At 34.0% G+C, this 20,983-nt stretch overlaps 3 protein-coding genes and 1 non-coding gene across 7 annotated transcripts; 2 read left to right on the top strand and 2 right to left on the bottom strand.

The window, feature by feature from the left end:
- Positions 1-448: 448 nt before the first annotated feature.
- LOC110013055 (uncharacterized) lies at positions 449-3,721 on the bottom strand. The gene is made up of 2 exons (XM_088876964.1): positions 3,294-3,721; positions 449-1,094 (listed from the first exon to the last, which is right to left on the bottom strand). Exons 1-2 carry the CDS (start codon positions 3,401-3,403, stop codon positions 890-892), a joined length of 315 nt encoding a protein of 104 aa, XP_088733090.1. The 5' UTR covers positions 3,404-3,721; the 3' UTR covers positions 449-889.
- A 4,268-nt stretch (positions 3,722-7,989) lies between these two features.
- Positions 7,990-11,394, top strand: LOC105176106 (protein LIKE COV 3). The gene is made up of 6 exons (XM_011098809.3): positions 7,990-8,198; positions 8,614-8,666; positions 9,651-9,760; positions 10,435-10,602; positions 10,670-10,894; positions 10,986-11,394. Exons 1-6 carry the CDS (start codon positions 8,046-8,048, stop codon positions 11,054-11,056), a joined length of 780 nt encoding a protein of 259 aa, XP_011097111.1. The 5' UTR covers positions 7,990-8,045; the 3' UTR covers positions 11,057-11,394.
- Positions 11,395-13,518: 2,124 nt separating this feature from the next.
- Positions 13,519-13,590, top strand: TRNAE-UUC (transfer RNA glutamic acid (anticodon UUC)). Its single transcript has one exon. It is a non-coding gene; the product is annotated as a tRNA-Glu (tRNA).
- Positions 13,591-14,171: 581 nt separating this feature from the next.
- Positions 14,172-20,769, bottom strand: CHR1 (chromatin remodeling 1). Of its 4 annotated transcripts, none has more exons than XM_088877336.1 (16): positions 20,569-20,769; positions 20,306-20,387; positions 19,374-19,640; positions 19,212-19,298; positions 18,668-19,014; positions 18,380-18,569; positions 18,095-18,270; positions 17,167-17,236; positions 16,894-17,083; positions 16,404-16,499; positions 16,225-16,319; positions 15,987-16,106; positions 15,619-15,738; positions 15,379-15,477; positions 15,165-15,275; positions 14,172-14,816 (listed from the first exon to the last, which is right to left on the bottom strand). In XM_088877336.1, exons 2-16 carry the CDS (start codon positions 20,372-20,374, stop codon positions 14,577-14,579), a joined length of 2,277 nt encoding a protein of 758 aa, XP_088733462.1. In that variant the 5' UTR covers positions 20,375-20,387; positions 20,569-20,769; the 3' UTR covers positions 14,172-14,576. The 4 variants fall into 4 exon arrangements, with proteins under 4 accessions (XP_088733462.1, XP_088733463.1, XP_011097114.1 ...); XM_088877337.1 differs by having other exon boundaries at positions 20,565-20,769; XM_011098812.3 differs by having other exon boundaries at positions 19,374-19,634; positions 20,565-20,767.
- Positions 20,770-20,983: the final 214 nt, after the last annotated feature.

Consider the following 20,983-nt stretch of genomic DNA (forward strand, 5'->3'; position numbering starts at 1 on the left):
TGGACAACAGTATCCACTAATTCCCAAGAAAGAATATATTGTTAATCAAATAAAGCTATAAGCGTACTGGAGTTAGTAATATAACAAATTCAGCAAAGATGAAAATGGTAAAACATATAGAATGATTCGTAGACTATGGGTAGTATCTATATAATCCACCCAATTACTCAGAAATATATGTAGTGAAATGTATGGACTTCTGATATTTCATGCTCTACATTCTACAAAAGTAAAATATCACCAGTAATGTGCTTAGTTTTTTTGGATTGTCTGTCAAACAGGTCCGATAAATTTACTTCTGCAAAATGCCAAGAATGGAGTGCCCAAACCCTCTTGTTTAATAGATGAGTTCAGTAGTTTCATAAATGGCGGGTGAGATCAAACAGCATAAGAAAAAGGCAGATTCAGTTACTTCATAAACCAGGAGAACAAACTATAGTCCAACAAGGAGGAATTAAGAGTTAATACTATTAATTATTCCCCCAAAGGTAGTTTCTACCATCCGAAGCATTCCATTTCTTGGTTGCTATCTCAAGTAATTGGTTTAAATAATGAATTGCAAAAGCACATTGAATAACTAAAATGTTAAGAGTAAGATCTAGTAACCCAAATTTGGTGGCCAAGATCTTTCATAAATACAGTCTAAAAGCTGCAAAATTTGAAGTTAGTGGAGTAACTTTTTCTCGAATAATTCTGAATTACTCCGGGCGAATTCTCAATATGCTTTAGGATGAGGGAAGAATAGTTACGGGAGCCATGCCCTATTCTTGCAACAGGTTGCCAAGTGTGCATTAGTGATGTTGCAGCCTTGAGTTTCCAGAGGTGTAACTCGAAATCCCATTTTAATGCATGTGGACATTGTCTATTGTCTAGCCATAGTTGATGATATTCACATGGATAGAGGTAGTAACAATCTTCTATCCCTTTTCCTTGCAAGCGATTGCCGCGAAATTCTCAATCGTACAGGGAGAAGGATGCCAAGACATACAAGAATGAGGGAGATCCAGTAATGTCTTAGGTGAAGTGTAACATATGATGAAACTAGAAGCACAATAAAGATCAAGGCCAAAAAAATAGCAACTACAACATCCCTCCTACAAAAGAAAAAGAGAACATCAATTAGAGAAAAAAATTAGTTGTTTGACATAATGAAAAAAAAAGGAGGGCAGAATAAAATAATGCAAAAGATCAAATTATTTTCTACATTTTCAGCATGTGGTAATATTTTAACTAGAACTAAATACATTAGAGATGACAGAAAAGATATGTCAGTAGATGAAATCTCAACATCCATCAACAAAAATGTCTAGATTACTAACTTACTCTCTCCCTGTACGCTCCACAACAAAGTGTATTCATCCAAGTCAAGATTTTATTCTTTTTCACAATAACAATTGATGCATAAGGATGCTCAATTTTTAATAATGCCAATGTGTTTTAAAATTGATACTCGACATAATCAGTTTGGTATTTTGCTACAAGCTAATGATGCTCGACACAACTCAAATATTGCTTCTACTAAGAACTTAATAAAAGTTGGTAGTGTTGTTATCTGGTTCTTCAAAGTACCATAAAGGAATGTGATTCTTTCAAACATGGGGGATACACTAGAAAAGATGCTTCTTATGCATTTATGACTTTTCAAATTCATCTTTACCATTGGAGATATTTTGAAAATCACTCATGATTTTGTCAATTTTTCAAATAAATGTCACAATCATCTGGTTGCGTTATTTTTTATTTCCCCTACAAGAACAGAGAAATAGGCCGAAAAATTTTTAACTGAGCAAGTCTGTGAGAAATTATCTTGCATTAGACCAGATGTCTCGTTTTGATGACATTGAGGGCAGGATATGTAGTTCTATCATTTATCAACTTGAAAGTTTACATGAACCAGTGATGTTGGCTCACTATATCTGGAGTTGGACGCCTAATTAGCATTTGAAGTAAGACCGTATATGTAGAGCCGGCACTCTAGCTTAAAAGGGCATTTCCTTATAAACATCCTTGATTTTGCATTTCATGCTTGCCTGTTTTCCAGATACCGATATGTTAAGACATATTAACTGCTAACAAAACAACATTTACAAAATAGCTATACATATGATGAAAGGTATTCTAGCTAGTAAAACATTAGCACCCAATATCTGTCAAATGAGAACTAGTCGACAATTCTCTGCTTTATAAAGGATAGGGAAATAGTTTGAAGAACGAATGCCTGAGCATTTGAATAAACCTAGTTAAATATTTACATGAAGCAATTTATTTCCACAAGTGACCAGAGAGAAGCAACTTCATGACTAAAACATCTAGTTAATGGAAAAAATGAAGCACATTAAGTAAACCTCTTGAGGAAACTGGAAACTAATTATGAAGGGACCAGAACAAGCAACTTCGGGAATATATTCTGATTATTTACTCAACAACTACTTTTCCACAGCTGAAAAGGAAACATTTTGACAAAATCTATACTGATAAATCGACATTGAAACCCTCACGGATAGCAAAGGATCAGCAAGAGACGCGGATTTTCCGATGCACAGTAAAATAAGCAACATCGCCCTTTTGAATTGGGAACTAACATGATCATGAATGATTTACTTTGCCAGAGCTAATAGAAATACATCTCCTCCTTCCTACTAAACCACTTTATTATCCATGAGTCCAGACTCCAGATGTATGTTCTTGAACTTCACCAAAAGGAATCAAGTTCAAAAGTCTGGTATTGAGATTTGAGATATAAGTAAGCATTAAAATAATGCAGTCCTTCAAATGTGGTTACAAAAATGAAAACTATTTACAAACCTTAGGAACACACATGTTACACAGTAGGTACGGATGTTACACAAGTAACACAACTGCATAGCACACCCCAACCCCACTATTATATCTTTTGGGCACCGGATGCTCATTTAGTCTTCCGTTTCTTTACTTCTTCTTAAGTTGATACTACTAGTTCTTAAAACTCTCATACTTTCAATTTATGGCAACTCAAAGTTTTGACTCTAACACACTAAATGCCCTGTGTCCGGTAGTAAATATATTCTAATTCGTTTCCTAGGAATCCTAAAAACGATTTGTTTTGCAACCGAAGCATCATTATTCCTTAAAATACAGGAATGTCGTAATTATTTCCCACACAAGCTCAAAAAACCTTTCTCGAAATCTGTAAAATATCATATTCAGTTATCCTTATAGAAAAACACACAACTTCAAATGCAAACAACCAAATTATCTAGTCAGCGGTCAAGGTTAACTAACTTGAGGAAAAGAGAAGTAGAAGAACGCTATACCAGGTAGAGAGAAAGGGTTTCGGAGAGAAGATGGTGAGGGTGGGCAACTTGTGCTGCGATCGGATCTGGTAATCTCTCAATTGCTCCACGAGTTTCGACCGGGTTATCATCGAATTACTGCCCCAAACAGAACCGATTCCTACCCCACCTCAGAATTGAAATGAACTGGATTAATCGAATCCAAACATCGAAGATTCTATACGTGAACCTTAGATTTAACTTCTATTGCCCCTGAAATTCCAATCCGATTTCTTTCTGCAAGTTGTATTAGCATTGAATTCCACACAAAATTTGGGGATCTTTTTGGAAATCTTTCCGCTAGAGAAGAGGAAGTGGAGCTCTCAATCATCAGCGGATAGCGTGGAGAAGACCGGAGTCTGCTTTTCCAATTAATTTACTTTAGCCCAAAATTAAGAAATACCGGACTCTACTTAATTTAGTAGTCCTACTTATTTACATCTGGTAATCTCATCGCCCTCATTTAAGTGTATATCTTTTGTAATTTAAAAAATTATATTTATTGTATTTATCATTTATTTTTTAATAATATATATATTATTTTATTGATCAAAATTCACAAAATTTATTAATATTAATAAAAATATTTACTGACTTTATATCAATTTTTTTAAATCAAAATACTCTTATATATCATTACAAAAAGATTTGTTAGACTTGCAATAAGATCCCACCACTTTAATTTCAGCCTTGGAATTACACCCATAGAAATTGTGTAGTTACAAACCTTAGATCGAGCCATTGCTTGTCGTGCTCCACCCTTACAGAGCAAGGTAGACATTTTTGTTTCCTCCTTTTTGAGGAAAGAATGCGTGAAACAAAAAGGAAGTGTTGTTGCAATTTTAATTGGACAAGAAAGGGTAAAATTGTTTTAAAAAAATAGTGTAAAATGAGTGAACAAGTTGTAACCAGCGTCCGTGTGTCACAATTGGGGGCCTTAAGGGGCGTGCTCTATTTCAAAAATATAGGGGGGTAAATTACTCTTTGTTTTTCTGAAGGAGGTATTTTGCACATTTCATATATCACAAAGGGTATTGCGCACATTCCATATACCATAATTTGAAAAATCAACTGCTCAAATTTTAATAATTATGACAGCACTGCTGAAATTGATTACAAAATCATTGTTATAACGGTAAATTCAGACCTTTAGTAACACATCGATGGGGACGGGGTTAAAGCACATACAATCATAAGTCGTGTATCAAAAAACCCAACCTAGGAACTAGAGATCCTGTAACTAGGTTCAATGGAGAAAACAAATCATATAATGACTTATTTTGAAATGCACTATCTTATTTTAATTGATTTTTCATCCCAATGATGTAAGTGTATAGTCATGTAATCAACTATGAGGTTGAGTTTACTAACTCTTCATGAGAATATGTAACTCAAATTAGTGGGATGTTAAGAGTTATAAGAACCCTTGATAGATTTCACCTCTATGAAGGTGGAGCAGCCCACTTTCTATGAGAACTGGGCTTATTCTAAAAAATGCTCATGAAAATTTTGATAGCAAAAGGTCGTAATGTAATAGCTAATACAATTTGTATTAACACATTGATTGTTATGTATGTACAGTGATACTTTATTTTTTCTAAACATTCATAGGTCAAGTTTGAGACCATTATTGGCTAGAGTAGCAGTTACTGTTTCACTAAGTGGAGGTTCAATATTGTGTACACCTTCATTATGCAAAACAATCTCGCTTCAACTAGTAAACTCTCTTTCTTTTTAAGATTAAAATGAGTGGATGATTGTTAGTATAATTGCATTTTAATATTTCAAGTATAGCCTATGTCCCTTCATTTTTCTCCATTAATGTTTTTTTAATCCACGCACACATGTTGCCAATGGGTTTGAATCCAACATCTCTACAATGAAATGTTGAGTTCGAAATCACTGGAGTGTCCACTAAGGTTAGTGTTGTTGGTGGATGATTATGACTTTAATATTTGTAATCGTCTCTCTTCAATACCATCTTCCCACTTCACCATATTCGTACAAAATATTATTCCCATTTTCTAGCTTTATCTCTTGTAACTAATCACATTATTGTTGACTAATTCACATTAAAATAGTAGATGATTTCAACACCTATAAAAGAGGACAGCATCACACATATGCACAAGATTTCTACATGCAATTTTCGATAAGAGAGAGTTATATTAGTTGTAGGAAGGTGCTCATTTGTGGAGTTTTGGACTCTATAACTTATCCAGAGTGAGTTAGAGTCACGACATTATTGGGTTGTTGTATCCTGGAAGGGATAGTCGAGACTGATACTGCTGGACTACTGAAAATATTTTACTGTGATGTGCTTGAATCTCCTCAAAGAGAGCGAAATATCTATGCCTCAGCCTAAAAATATTCTGTATCTTTTTTTGAACTGTAATTACTATTCTACAATAAGGATTAGTTGATTCAGCTCAACGCCTTCAATAGGTATATATCCTGAAAATATGATTCTCGTTGCTCGAGTGTCATAGTTAATCTCTTTCGATATTTTGTTGTACTTTGCTATTCTCGTACTTTCATTATTCTAATAGGAGAAAAAAGTTGAACCGCTTCTCGAATCCATATTTAAAGTTAATGTGAAAAATATGATTGTATTAGTAATATATATACTCCATAGTTTTTTACAAGGATGATTACATATTTTTTCTTTAAATTTGGTGTAATTATACATAAACCTCATATAGCTAGAAAAATTACTACGCTAGTACCTCTGACATTTGTTTTCATCTAATAAATAGAGTCATCCATTAGCAAAATTTATGAAATTTATTAAATCAGAAAAAAAATGAATAAAAATTCATATTTATCACCTGATTAACTTATTACTAACATATTCTTAAATATTTTCACATGCTAATGCATGTGAGGAGGGCCATCATCACCCTTATAAGGGTATTGTGGCAAGAAAATATTTGTTTTTGTGACAATAAGTTAATCATGGGTAAATATAAATTTTTATTCATTTTTTTTTCTATTTCAACACATTTCATGAATTTTAACAAATGGATCTATTTGTTGGATAAAAATAAACGTTAATGGTATTAAGTGTAATTTCTCAAAATACAAAAAATTTAATTAATAATTTTTCGTTCATTCCTATTTGATGTACATAAAAATAGGCTGGTTCAAATATGCCTAAGTAGTTCAAAAAAGAAGAAAGGAAAAGACAATCTAAGAAGCCCAAGAGGAAGGGAGGAGACCTAGAACATTCCCCCATTGGAAGACTGGGGATGTCCCCCAACTCGGACTATAATCAAAACCCTCCAAAACATTCGGCCGAAAAGACCCACACACATGACAGCCACTCTCCCACGTGGCACCTATCAACCCAAGTTCAGCAACCATCTTAGACCACATCAGCTCTAGGAGAACCTCCCTAACAGTTGGGACACCTTACAGGCGAGGGGTCTTTCAAGACAAAGAAGCCTGCATAAGCAAGGAGGGGCTCTCTGGCCGCTAGAACTCCTTGTAGGTGAAGGATCTCCCTAGACTGAAGGAGACTCTTATTAATGCACATCCAACTGTGAATAAGGACGACCTACCCCTTATCCCAACCATTCCAACCAACTTCCGCAAGAATCTCGGGAGTGAGATTCAATCCCAGCAAACGGAGACACTCCCTCTATAAATACATGTATACTCCTCCACAAGAGGGACACCCCTCTCACTCTCTAGACACATTTCTCAGTCTCTAGACACTCCTCGAATGCCCCTCTCACTCTCTAAACACCTCTCTTACTCTCTAAACTATCTCTTGAGCTCTACTAAGCATATTATCACATATTCTTATACTTTTCACCATATCACCATTTTCAATCATATTTACTTACTTTTTGTTGTATTTCATTTTGAATCCAATACTAATTTGGGCGTCGGACCACTAACACTTTTTTTACAGGTCTTCCTTTAGGATTTTCATTCGCTTCCACTCAAGCTTTGAACATAGTCCATATCCATTGGACCTGTGTGTTTTTTGCATGAATCCTATTCATTTAAAGTTAATTTATTTTATTAAGTTTAATCAATTATTTAATTTAATATTTCCTCCTCTTTATTTTAAGTTAGGATTAATTACACTTAGCCCTCTGTTAACTGTAAAATTATATTTTCCTCTAAAAAAAAGTTTAAAATTGCATTTACACCTTCTCCAAAATTCGTTGTTTATACCCGATCTCTTTCGTTAATCTTTAGACATAAAATGGTGATATTAACAAAACAAATATATCCAATTATCCCTTATTTAATATTCCCATATAAGAATTTTGTACTTACAAAGAGAAAAATTTAATAATATTAACCTCATCCATATATATATTACATTTATCCCTTTATAAGAACAAAAATATACATGACAATGTTAAATTCGGGGCTTTCTTTATTAACATCAATATTTGTTGTCCAAATTCTAACAAAACTAGGTTAATTATAAACGAAAAATTTTAGGAAAAATCTGTAAGAGATTGTTTCAAAATTCTTTTGATTTAAAAATAAAATTTCATATTTAATTTACCCTTTAAATTATATACATGCGTGTGCTATAATATATAGTTTTCTTGTGGGCTCCTTTTTTTTTATAAATAAAATAAATAGTAATTAAAAAATGCAATTACATATAAGAGAAGAATGCATGCATATGGAACACACATGTAATGTACGAGAGTTCACTGGCTTAGGGTTGCTCAGCTGATACCTCCATCCGTCCATCGGCACATAGAGATGGGAGCGAGAGAGAAGGACAGAGAGCTCGAACGCCTTATACCCTTGTCGATTGGAGGCGTATCAAACGACGACAATGTTGCCTCCAAATCCTCATTTCCCGCTGATTCACCGAATGCCTCCACCTCCGCCTCCGCCACCTTTAAGAAGGAGGTTTGTTCTTTTTCTTCTCTTCTCCCATTTACATGTTTTCTGATCTCAATTCAACTGCGAGCATCTCTCGGTTGAATTGCATGAATTGAAACAAAAGAAGAGGAGGTTAATTGAATTTATAGGGCGATGTTTATTATTCCATCGATTAGAAAATTAAGTTATGGTTTACTGATTGTATTGTGCTGTAGGTTGATTTCGTGGGTAACTTATGTGTTTTAATAATTTATGGTTATGCTCTAGTGAATGTATGCCTCTACAGAGTTCAACTAATTTGGCAAAGAATTGGTTTTTGGTTCTTGTTTTAATTCAATGTCATGGTTATCATGAGAACAATTTTTGTTAATGTTGGAAAGAAGACTAAGATTTGGTCGAAAGATTAGTACGTAGAAACGTCCTAATTTTTTGTCTTTTGTAGGCGTTCCGTATTGCTGTTCGTGGTTGGGCATGGAAAAAGTTTATGACAGGATGGTTAGTTTGATTATGCCTCGAACTGATGCATAATCCACATTTTCTGTATCATTTCGTGTTCCTCGTTAAAATTATGTTTGCTGCTGAATCTGATCTGGCTCTGTTTTACTTTCTGGTCTTGCTTTCAGAATGTGGTTTTTATATGCTCTACAACAAAACAAAAGCTTATAAAAACTGTTACATTAACTTTCCTTGAGTTAAAATGGGAACCTTGCTAAGACACCTTGACTGAGTACTCCTATATGATCAACGACTTATTCTATGGAGTCACAACGATCTAATGATTTTCCAAGAAAGAATACCTGAAATCAGAAATATACTTTTACTCCCTTTTGGCCGCTACTCATTAACAGTGATGTATTAGTATAAAGATAGGGGGTGTCCGAACTTTCCGTTTCTCACAGATAGCTAATGCAACTGCATTTTCACCTTGCAACCTCTTAATATTCGGAGGATGACGACATTTACAGTGACGCAGTGGTATACGTTCTATTCTCACTTCCACGTACCCTCCTTACATATAAATTATTCGACTCAATAGATGAAAACTTGAGCCAAATCACTGCTAGTGTTGGATAAATAAATCACTTGCAAGTTTTTGCGATATTCAAATTAATTTCTTATTTATTTATGTACTTCTGAAGTTGTTTCCTGTTATATGAATGTTAAGACATCTTTAGGAGGGAAGTGTACAGATGTGGAAACTTAACTCGAACAGGCAGTTAGGAGGTCATCATGAAATTATGTGCTACTTAACTAAGTAGACAATTAGGAGATCTTTACGAAATTATGTGCTTTGTTTGTTTTTTTTTCTGGCTTGCATTTTGAACATTAATATTCTCCAGCACAACATTGATCATTCTTCATCAACATCTAATTGGCAATCATTTATTTCCTGCGATGATGTCTTCTATTTCAAGATTAGACTGCATTTTTTGTTCTCGTAATTTTTTCCACTAATATTAATTTTGATATTATTTGCAGTGTTATCTTATCTCCCTTGATCATCACATTCTATATTACATGGTGGTTCATTCATTTCGTGGATGGAATCTTCTCACCCATCTATGATCATCTGGGCATCAATATATTTGGTATGCATATTAGAAATTGTTTATTACTCATGTAGCCTGCATGCATAATTATGCAAAAGATACTTATTTGATGCTTCATCTAATCAGTTATTTAACATGTATACATAATTATACTAAAGATGCTTATTTCATGCTGCATCTAAATAGAATTCACACTACAGAGTGATATAATACACAATCCTCAGATCAAAATATAATAAGGTTCACCTGGTATAGATGTGGCTTTGACATTGATGTTAAATTCAGTTAAGATAAGTAGTACCTTTTGTTTTTTAAATTCTTTTACATTGGCCATTTCATAGTAAGCTAAATTTCATCCCTTTGGACATCTCAACGAACACGGTAGTCACTTTTTGATCATATAAAAATGTTTAATTCCAAAAAAATGTAAACTGCATAGACTTATTCCAATTTGTTCTACAACATGCTGCTTTGCCTGCATTATTATGAAATGCAAAAATAATCTCGTTCATGGCACTTGATAAATTGCTTGACATACAAGCTCTTTAAGAAACTGTACTATCATAAATCCAATGTGATTTTCACTTCCTAGCTTTCTGCCAAGTTTATCAAGGAAATAACTGAATTAGCCACTGTTCAAACAACATAAATGGTGTTTTGGCCATATTAAATATAATTAGCTTATATTTCTAGTTTTAACTAATAATGGACAGGTCTTGGATTTGTAACATCACTTATTTTCATTTTCCTGGTTGGAGTGTTCATGTCCTCATGGGTGGGCACCTCACTTCTTGCACTGGGAGAATGGTTCATTATAAAGATGCCCCTTATGAGCTATATATATGCTGCCTCAAAACAAATTAGTGCAGCTATTTCTCCAGGTAACTCTAATATGCTTACCAAGAACTACACGTGCTTCAGGTATTGAATTAGATATTACTTGTTCAGATCAGTCATCTAAAGCCTTCAAGGAAGTGGCTATTATAAGGCATCCCCATATTGGGGAGTATGCATTCGGTTTTATTACATCATCTATCATTCTCCGTAAAAGTACAGGTTCAGAGGAGCTTTGTTGTGTATATGTCCCCACCAACCACCTTTATCTTGGAGATATCCTTCTTATCAATTCAAAGGATGTTTTGAGGCCTAACCTTTCTGTGAGAGAGGGCATAGGTAAAATCTTGAAGAGACTGTCATAACTTAGACTTGCAATGATATTTAGGGGCCACTGATCCTGATGTTTTCTCTTTCGCTTATGGTGCAGAAATTGTCATATCTGGAGGAATGTCTATACCAAAGCTATTGACTACTATAGATTCAGAATTTAATTTGTAATCTCCACAAAGAGAAGCTCAATGGGGATTTTTGAACTTTTGTAGGCTAGAACTACCCCGGTCGCTCTATTTAGATTAGATTTAGATTACAGAGACCGCCCTGATGCATCTCAAGTTGTGTAGAAGAAAGGCCCTTGATCTGACAATGTGGATATCATAGAGACATATTTGTCTCTCTCTCTCTCTCTCTCTATCGAACCACTGTAGAATGCTAAAGCATAGTTGAAAGGTTCCCAGTTGAGTAGCTAGCTATCCATGCTCTTCTTTTCTGTAATGTGATAATACTTGAGAGCTTTCACCCTTGACTGGTAAGGCATTTCGCAATACTCTCAAATACATTTTGACCCTATGTGAAAACATATGATGCGACATCAGTGTTTTGTCTAGAACTCTTTCTTCATTCTAAAATTTCTAATTCATGTCATGTTAAGACATCTTTGCTTTTCGTTTTCATCTTTGGTGAGTTCGAGTAGAATTTAATATCTCATCTGCGACACATTCCTTATTTGTTCGATTTTCTTGATTCGAAGCTTATTAGGAATATTCCAAGCGCATCCTATTACATAGGAAATGTGAGAAAGCTCCCTTGTAAAAGGAAGAAATACAAATGAACTTCTCCTATGTATTAAAATAGGGATAATTACACTCCCATAAGGTTTGGTGTAGTTACATCTAAACTCCCTGTGATTTGAAAGATTATATCTAGCACTCCTGGTATTTGCTTTCGTCTAACAAATAAGTCTCTCTCTTAGTCAAAATTCATTGATTTTACTAATATTAACAAAAAAATCAGAAAAAAAAAATTATATTAACCCTTGATTGACTTATTACTCACTTATTATAGGTTAAATGAATCTTTTTATGATCAAATTATCATCAAATGCGATGATATTATTACCTAAGTACAATAATATCACTGATAATTATTTCGGAGTAAATATTATGTAATGATTTAATTGTTTAAAGAAATAAAAACATAATTTTTTTTCATACAGTTTTAGACCTTTGCTTTTGCATGTGTAGGACTAAGTAGCATTCCACAAGAAAATTTTGGAACTGATATTTTATAGGACTAATTTGATATTAACCTTATCATGTTCCAATATCAAATAGGTACATTTCAAAACCTCTATGACATGGCTTAGGAGTGAAAAGGTTGGAAGAGGAGTGAGCAGAGAGCATAGAGGAATTATGTAATAGCATGAATAATTTTGCTTAATTAAAGTATAAGCAATTATGTAATAGGATTTTGTGTATTTTTATGTATTAGTTTCTTAAGCGCTATTGTGACCAATTTTTTTTTATTCTTGATATGATAAAAATTTTGGTTTGTAATATTATGTCGTAATTTGTCATATTTTTTTTATTTAAATTTTAAAATTATTTTTGTGGTTTATTTTTATTTTTTTTAAACATTAGAACTAAATTTTAAATAAATTTAAATTTGCATATTTTCAAAATAAATGAAAGTGAATGTAGACCATTAGTTGAAGGGATGCGATTTAGATCATAGATTAAAAGATCAAATATGAAACTTAGGCTATTATTGATAAGATCAATTTATATTAATAAAAATCCAATCATTATGTTTAGATTCATTTTGGGTCATCTTCAACATTGCCCAAAACAGTTAAGACCCAAAAAAAGACTAATTTTTTTTTATTTATTAATAGAGTTTTTTTCAACATAGTTAAATTTTTAACTTATTCTTTTCATAAATTGCAAAACATAAATATATTGTTAATTAAATTGTATTTATTTTATAAATTATTGAAAATCTAATTTGTGTGTTTCTTGTTAAATTTTCATTGGAATTATTATTGTTGTCTCATTAAGTCGAATTTACATATATGATTGAAAATTTAATATATATATATATATATATGTATTAATATACTACACAAATTTGATTTTCTCCTATTCCAAAATATGAATTTCAAGATTTTAATTATAAACAATTAATTATTTATTAAATATATCATTATTATTTTGAAAAATAAAGACAAAAGCTTAGTAAATAAATGGTTTGCCGGACAATTATAATTACAATAATATATATAATTTAACCCACCCACAAATAAAATCATATATACAAATATAAATACGTATAGAGAAGACATAATTTGACAATAAATATTGAATTCTGTTTTCCAAAAAATAAAACCAAGTCCAAACATACAAGTACCCATTTTAAACTATTTTAAATTGTCTCCAAATACAAATTCAAATATATATATATATATACTATTTTTAAAACATATTTATTATTTTATTTCTATCTCTATCTTCACAAAATAAAACAAAAACACTTGAAAAAATGAGTCCAAATGTAATAAATAGTTTTTAATTAAAACGCATAAATATTTATAATTAAAAATATAAAAAAAAAACATAAAAAATAAAGCATGAGGGTTTTATTTGCACGTTTAAAAAATATTTAGTTACTACTAATAAATCAACAATTCCGTTGTCGTCCAGCGGTTAGGATGCCTGGCTTTCACCCAGGAGACCCGGGTTCGATTCCCGGCAACGGAAATTATCCATTTTATTCCTCCTCTTCACATCATAATTTTAGATTACTTCATAATGTGTCCTAATTACTTTTATATTTTAATGTAATAATTTCTCTACAAGGAAAAAAGCACAAAAATTCAAATTTGGGGACATTTTGATAACCTGAACTCATCAGCAAGAGTTAAATAATGATCGATGCATGCTTTGATTTATTGTATTTTGTCAATTTTTAAACTTGATTCACGAATAATACAATTATTCCCAACTTGTTCTCTCAATAGAATCAAGTCTGCTTGAAGAAAAGCTGACATTGTGTTCGAATTAATAAATTTGAAAATAAAAATTCGAAATTTATAAAAATAAACTCTTGTGATTGATTTTAATAGGTGCAGATAATAAAATAATTCCATAATATTAATAAATTTTGTGTTCTTTTGATGTTGAAAAGCTTCCTTGAATCCTTCCTTTAAATTCAAATCATTCCATCCAAATATAATCCGAATTTGCTGCCTCGACCTCGAGCTTTCTGATATTAGACAGCAGTGACTGTTATGAGCTATATTTGAAAAAAAACAAAATTCAATTCTAACTATGGAAATAAATACTAAAAATAGCAATTGATACCAAAATTAGCTGTTGTGAGCAAAAAGAAAAGGTGAATGTATCACTACAAATTTCTTTTACGGCATCACTCAAAAGGAAGAGAACAATGAGCATGACTGTTCTCACACTAGATTCCTGGAGAATTCATGTAACAAATAATGTCAACATCCCATTGTCACACCCTTTTACATGGGATATGGGTGGGACGAGGTAAATCCTGCCAGCCTACTTCCACTAACTATGAAATTAACTATAATTGTCTATCCGGACATCGAAAATGCATTCCTCTCCAGATATTGACAAAAAACAAGAGGATATATGAGAGTTGGCAAAAACATTCAGCTCTCTTTAAAATGGGCATGGAAGCAGTGACAAGGCAGCACCTGTAAGATAACGATAACAGATTAGCTGTTGAGAGTAGAGAGCATGCCTCCAGTTGTAGTGGGGATGACCACCTCCCAACCAGGTCCTTTAAGAGGAAGAACATCCCGTTTTGACTCGACCTTCTCATCTTCCTCTGATAAATTAGCAACCAAATCGCTACGGTCCAAAACTCTCTCCAGATCTTCATCACTAATATCAGTCTGGATCCATTTGTCCTCTTCATCGTCTTTATCATGAAGAAGAGCTAGCAATTCTTCTTCCTAGAACCAATATAACTACGTCAATGGAAGTAAGGTCTTGAAACCAAGAATACAGTATATGGTGTGCTGTGGAGCACATCAGCAGTTTATATGTCAGATGCAACAGAAGTTGAAGGAATGAAAACATTCTTCATATGTAAATAACGAATGCCAGCATGATTTATTTTATACCCAATGATGAAGAAGCATACAAGATAACATAATTATGCCTTCTTAACCAGTCAATTACGCCTCAGTCCTCACTATAAAATGTGCTGAAGAAACAAAGACTTCTGGAACAAATACTAAAAGAAGACATCAAAAGGCTCCAGAATAGTCTCTCTAGTTATGCACAAAATTTCAACTAACCGTCATAATGTCTGTTCCATCAGGCTTGGATCTTTCCAGCTTAAACTGACCCTTTCCAATCACCACATGTTCAAGTTTCAACTTGCTAAAAGCTCTTTTCAGAATCCTACCCTGAAACCATGTAATATTCTCCTGATATTGAACAAGGGGGGAAGAAACGCAAAAACATGTGTATGTAAGTGAGAGAGTGACAGGAATGTCTCTTAGGAGGCACCTCAACAGATTGAGCAGTAGCTAGCCTGTAAACATGAACAGGTTTTGTTTGACCAATTCTGTGACACCGGTCCATTGCCTGTAAATCCATCTGAGGATTCTGGAATGCAAATTAAACTTCATCAATTCCCAGAATAGAAAAGTAGCAGATACAGCCAGGTAAAATAGCATAGTGTGCATGAAAGGTGAGCTTGTGTGCAGTGTGTTTGAGAGAGATTAAAACATGAGTTGAAGAAGGTACCCAATCACTGTCATATAAAATGCAGGTATCAGCTGCAGTAAGATTAATACCCAGACCACCAGCCCGGGTGCTAAGAAGAAAGATTCTGTAATTACTGTCCACATCATTGAATTCCTTAATCTGTTTGTGATTCACCAAATGTAAGTTCAAATAAGTTTCCAATGTTAAGCAGAAAAAGCAAACAACTAGTTCGTGAAACATAAGGTCCTAGAGGATATTCTTCAAGTATGGGCATACAAGGTACATAGAGAGTGCCAACAAAAGAAACAACTGGCATCAGATGTTCTCCAAAAAGGAGAAAATATGGAAACTTAGAACAGTAAAGAACAAATGAAAGCAAAAAGAAAAATCCAGTAAGATAGCAAAACCTGTCTTCTTCTTTCTGCCAATTTAACACGGCCATCAATTCTGCAGACTTCAAATCCCTTTTCACTGAAATAGTAATCCATTATGTCTAAGATCTTGGTCCATTGAGAAAATATCAAGACCTGTTATATCGCAGAAAAAACTAAGTCAGAAAAGGAAAAAGAGAGTTAAAAGCAAACAGGAAATAACAATTTGCATCTTCACAATCATCTCAATATAAAAGAAGAAGCTCTCAAGTACTTTGTGCTTGCGAGCAAACAGTTTAGCCAATAATCTGTCCAATAATTGAAATTTGCCACACTGCTCAACTATCTGTTCAACAGGTGGATAACAGTCTGCCACAGAATACAGGAAAGTAAAAGGTTAGAGAGGATTTAATTGATTCAATTTAATTAAAACGATGGCTGGCAGATACATACGTGAACCATCAAATGCAGACTCCAAAAGGTCTGGATGGTTGCAGTTCTTCCGGAGTTGAATCATCAAATTATTCAGCTTTCCTTTCATACCATAAGCTGCACGCTCACAAAGTCAGTCAGGTTGATTATCCAGATATCATTTTGATTAAAGTAAACCATCGATCCAAAACTATTAGTTTTTAGAATAGAGCAGGAAGGAAGTTTAACATATGAACCATCCAAAAAGAAATGTGTCAGATTGAAAAACCAGTACTGGCTTCGGAAGAAACCAAAAGAGAAATGTAAATCACAATATAATGTTAAGACAAAAGTCAATTCAGCTTATTTTGAAGATAATCAGCACCCCAAAAAAGAGAGTAGAGATAATACGTGACAAATAAAACCATAGCGGTCAAAGACTACTTCAAAATGACTTAGATGTTCCTTTGAAGATGCACAAAGACTAACAGATATATGTTCAGAACTATTCAGCAACCCGTACTAGCCATACCGAAATCTGTTTTCTCTCTCAGGTGATCTTCCAGCTTTGCATTAATGAGATGCTCCTGGAAGTTCTTCTGATGTGGAGTCATTGAGGCATACAAGATAATCTCTTTCTTCCTAGGGAGCAGTTGTTCCACATCTGCTTTCATTCTGCGTAGCAGAAAGGGACGCAATATAGCATGAAGTTTGGCCACCACCTAAAGATATATGAGGAGACAATTATGAGAATAAGCATCAACTTAATCTTCCTTGGAAGCTCAATCCACCAAAATGAGCGCACCTGTGCCCTTCTTTTCTCTTCCATTTCTTCCCTGAGGCCTTCATTAGCACACTTCCCCGAAAAGTCAAACCTGAAAGGTCCACAAAACAAATAAGCAGTCAGGAATGAAGTAAAGCCTCAATTCAACCGACATGGGTACACTTCATGGATAACCTCAATATATTTTGGCTATATGGAGATCTAAAATCAGGGATGAAAAGGCTTCAGAAGATCATGGGAATTAATCCCAAAAGATTTCTGGCATGGACGCTAATATGGTTTCCAGAAGTTCCCTAGATATTTAACTTAAAGTTTGGTAACACTTTTTGGATCTTGCCAGCCTCAATTTATCCACCATACTCAAATTTTCAGCAAAATCATAAACTCCAAATTCTACTGCTTCATAACTGAGTACCTGAAGGAAAACAGCTAAATCGTCCAGGAATAACCTTAAAGGGGGAAAAGGAAAGTTAGAAGAAAAGCATTCCCATAATCCATAGGGATAGTGCAAGCAAAACCCTGGTGTCTTTGTCAGAAACTAGAAAATTCCTAAAACAAGGATCCAACAAAGACATTTTTTTCTATTTACTATCTCACCTGTTTAAGCATAAAAATTGTCAGAACTAATGTATTTATCAAAATAGGTAGAGCATATTAATCTCATAAAAGTTGGTTCATGGTTGTGCAAGTATATCTTCTGACAATAGGATAATCTATAATGAACACAAACTGAAATCCGTAACTACTCAAAAGAGCAGTCAACTACAAAAGTTGTAAATGCACGAGATGGCAAATGGTAGATATAACGCTTCACATACTGTAGTCAAAAGAATAAATATCAATATAAAAGAAGAATAATCCATTGCAGAATTTAACACAAATACAAGAACCACAGACTTTTAAAGGAATACTGCTGGTTGATAAATATGTAACAATGAAAAGTTCATACCATGACTCGAACTCTTCGTGAGATGAAAAAATATCAGGAAGAATGAAATTCAACAGTGACCAGAGCTCAGCTAAGTTGTTTTGTAGAGGGGTGCCAGTTAAGAGAAGCTTATTCTCAACAGATAAGTATTTCAGTTGCTTCACCAATTTACATTTCGAGTTCTTCAACCTGTGTCCCTTCAGAAAGTATAATATTTTTAATTAAAGCAACAGTAGTACATGAGTGATTCTTAAACTCAGGCACTTACACAAAATTCAGGAAGGAAACACTATTTACACTACATACCTCATCAACAACCAGGTACTTCCAGCTGTAATGCCTGAAGTGTCGTCTTGCATCACTCATTGCAATTTCATAAGAAGTAATTACAATAGGAAATCTGGGACCTACTGTCCGAGGCATGTGCTTTCTTATAATTTCATCCCTGTCTTTCTTACTACCATGGTAAATGATTGCCTCCACCGAGGGCACAAACCTACCAAATTGCAACCAAAATGTCATCTCAAATTACACTCATATGCTATGTGAAAAAAGAAAAGAGTATCTTGAGTCATAACAAGTAGAAAGCAAAACCTCTGTATTTCATTCATCCAATTTGAGAGAGTGGAGAGAGGAGCAATAATCATGAAAGGCCCATGCATTCCATTTCCTTTGAGGTGTGCAAGAAAAGCAATAGTTTGAATTGTTTTCCCGAGGCCCATTTGATCAGCAAGGATCCCATTCAGTCCATTTTGCCACAATGAAATCATCCATTTTACGCCTTTAATTTGATAAGGCTTCAACTTTCCACCAGTCAACAAGGGTACCAGTTCTGCCTGCTCTTTCTCAGCTCTCTCTTCATCTGTAATGGTTGAATCTTCAGCGGAATCACCATCTTTAGTTCTTGTAAGCATGGCTGCAACAGCTCTCTTGGCTTTCTTCTACAGATGTACAGGAATTGTTTGGACATATTGCTCATAAGTGGTAGTCGAAAATGATAAACGTTAATCTTACAAACATAAACTTGGACATTGAAACTGATCAACACAAACGCTGAAATTGACACTACAAGTTCATAGCAGAATTTCTTAATTAGAGTGTAACCAACAAAAGCAGGGAAAGACTAAAAATCATTTACATTATTATAACTTGCACCAGCCTTTCTTTTGGTACCACGGCCTCTCTTGCTTTCTTTAACAGTTTCCCCATCATCCTCAAATCCATTCTAACATATTGAAAAACCAATTACATTAGCAGAGTCATTACGAATCACATTATTATTGCATCAGAAGAAAGAAACCTTTGTAATATCGTCCATTTTCTCCAGCAGAAACTCAGAGTAAAGTTGGGTTTGTGATAAAAGCTCATCCAATTTAGTGAACTGGATGTCATTCAAGTGAGGTTCTTCTCTAGGCTCATTTGCCTTCTCCTCTTCTTCTTCTTTCAACCGATCTTTCAGCAGTTTTTCTTCTTCCTCTTCCATGGTTCTGGAAACAAGAGAATAATTTCTATTTTCTGCTTCAACATCTGCTTCCAATTTAACAAGGTTCTCCTTGCAGTCCTTCAGCTCAAAATAACATCAAGAACCAGATAGCCAAGCAAAAAATCAATAGCTAAGAAAAGAATAAGATCAATGCATAAACCACAAACTTAGTTGAATGAGATCCTAACACATAGTAAATTCAAGGAATACACTAATCCTACATTATTAAAAAACCATTTCAGATGTACACGGCAAACAAACTGGTCAAAGAATTAAGAGCTCAAGCTAGAAGAAGTATAGAAACTTTCTCACTGTAATTAAAAGCTTATTCAGTACCACAAATATTAGATACTGTGGAGGGCCAAAACTTAAACAAATTGAGGAAAAGATCCGCTTATGTGTTACTGCAACCATGCCATCTACAAAATATCCAATAATCTTCTTCAATGTCGTGTGTAACCAAAAGGTAAAATGCAGCTGTCCCCGATTGGAGTAGCTCTTAGAACTACGTTCCTCCAAATAAAAAATAGAACAAAAAAACAAAGGACAAATGCTCACTTGACAAAACAAAGGTTTTATTCTCTAACATAGAGTAAACAGCAACCCTCCCCCCCCCCCCCTCCTCTCCCTCCAAAATTTAAAAAAAAATCACTTGAAACAATTTGAAATAGCGCTCAAGAATGAAGGCGGCATGAAATCTATTTAAAAACATGAAAAAGCAAGAACTGCCGAGTAGTTAATCGTTATACCTCGTCTTCAAGAACAGAGGTCGGAGAATCTGCGGCAGGCTCGCTCTTCACTTCGTTCTCCGCCATCATATCCCCCCAAACCCTAGGCCATGAAAACAGTCCAACCCGAAATCAAATCAAAACCCACAAAACAAAGCAAGGAAAAGAAAATGCCTTCTCCAGAACTCATTTTCAAGTTGCGCAAGACAAAATAAAGCAAACTCAATACAAAAATTTTTAAAAAAGTAATTACAAACCGTGTAGAAAGTAGTTAACGTACTTACTTGATATCCCAAAAATGTCCAAATTTGCAAACAGGTGAGCCTTTTCCCCTACTTACTCTCTCTCTATGTGTGTGTGTGTGTGTACTGGAGGCAAGAGGCCAGCAAGAATGGAAGAACTGAGAATAAATGGAGAGAGTGATACAATGCTGTATGTCTCGGAACAGAGAGAGTTGATTATTTTAATTTAATTGCCATTCTGTCGGGGAGGCAACGAGCGGGAAATCAGATATTTCATGTTTGCCCTAAAAGTTTCAGATTATTTCAGAAAAAGCCACTCCATTCCTATTTTGAAATCTCACTCCGTCCCAAGACCCCAAACAAGTTTAAGGTGGTGTTTGGTTGTGACAATATTTTTGGGAATATTATCTATTTATACCACATTTAATTGAAAAAGCATCTTATTGATATATTATTT

This window comes from Sesamum indicum, linkage group LG13, assembly GCF_026168435.1.
Source record: "Sesamum indicum cultivar Baizhima isolate 11 linkage group LG13, ASM2616843v1, whole genome shotgun sequence".
Taxonomy (NCBI): domain Eukaryota; kingdom Viridiplantae; phylum Streptophyta; class Magnoliopsida; order Lamiales; family Pedaliaceae; genus Sesamum; species Sesamum indicum.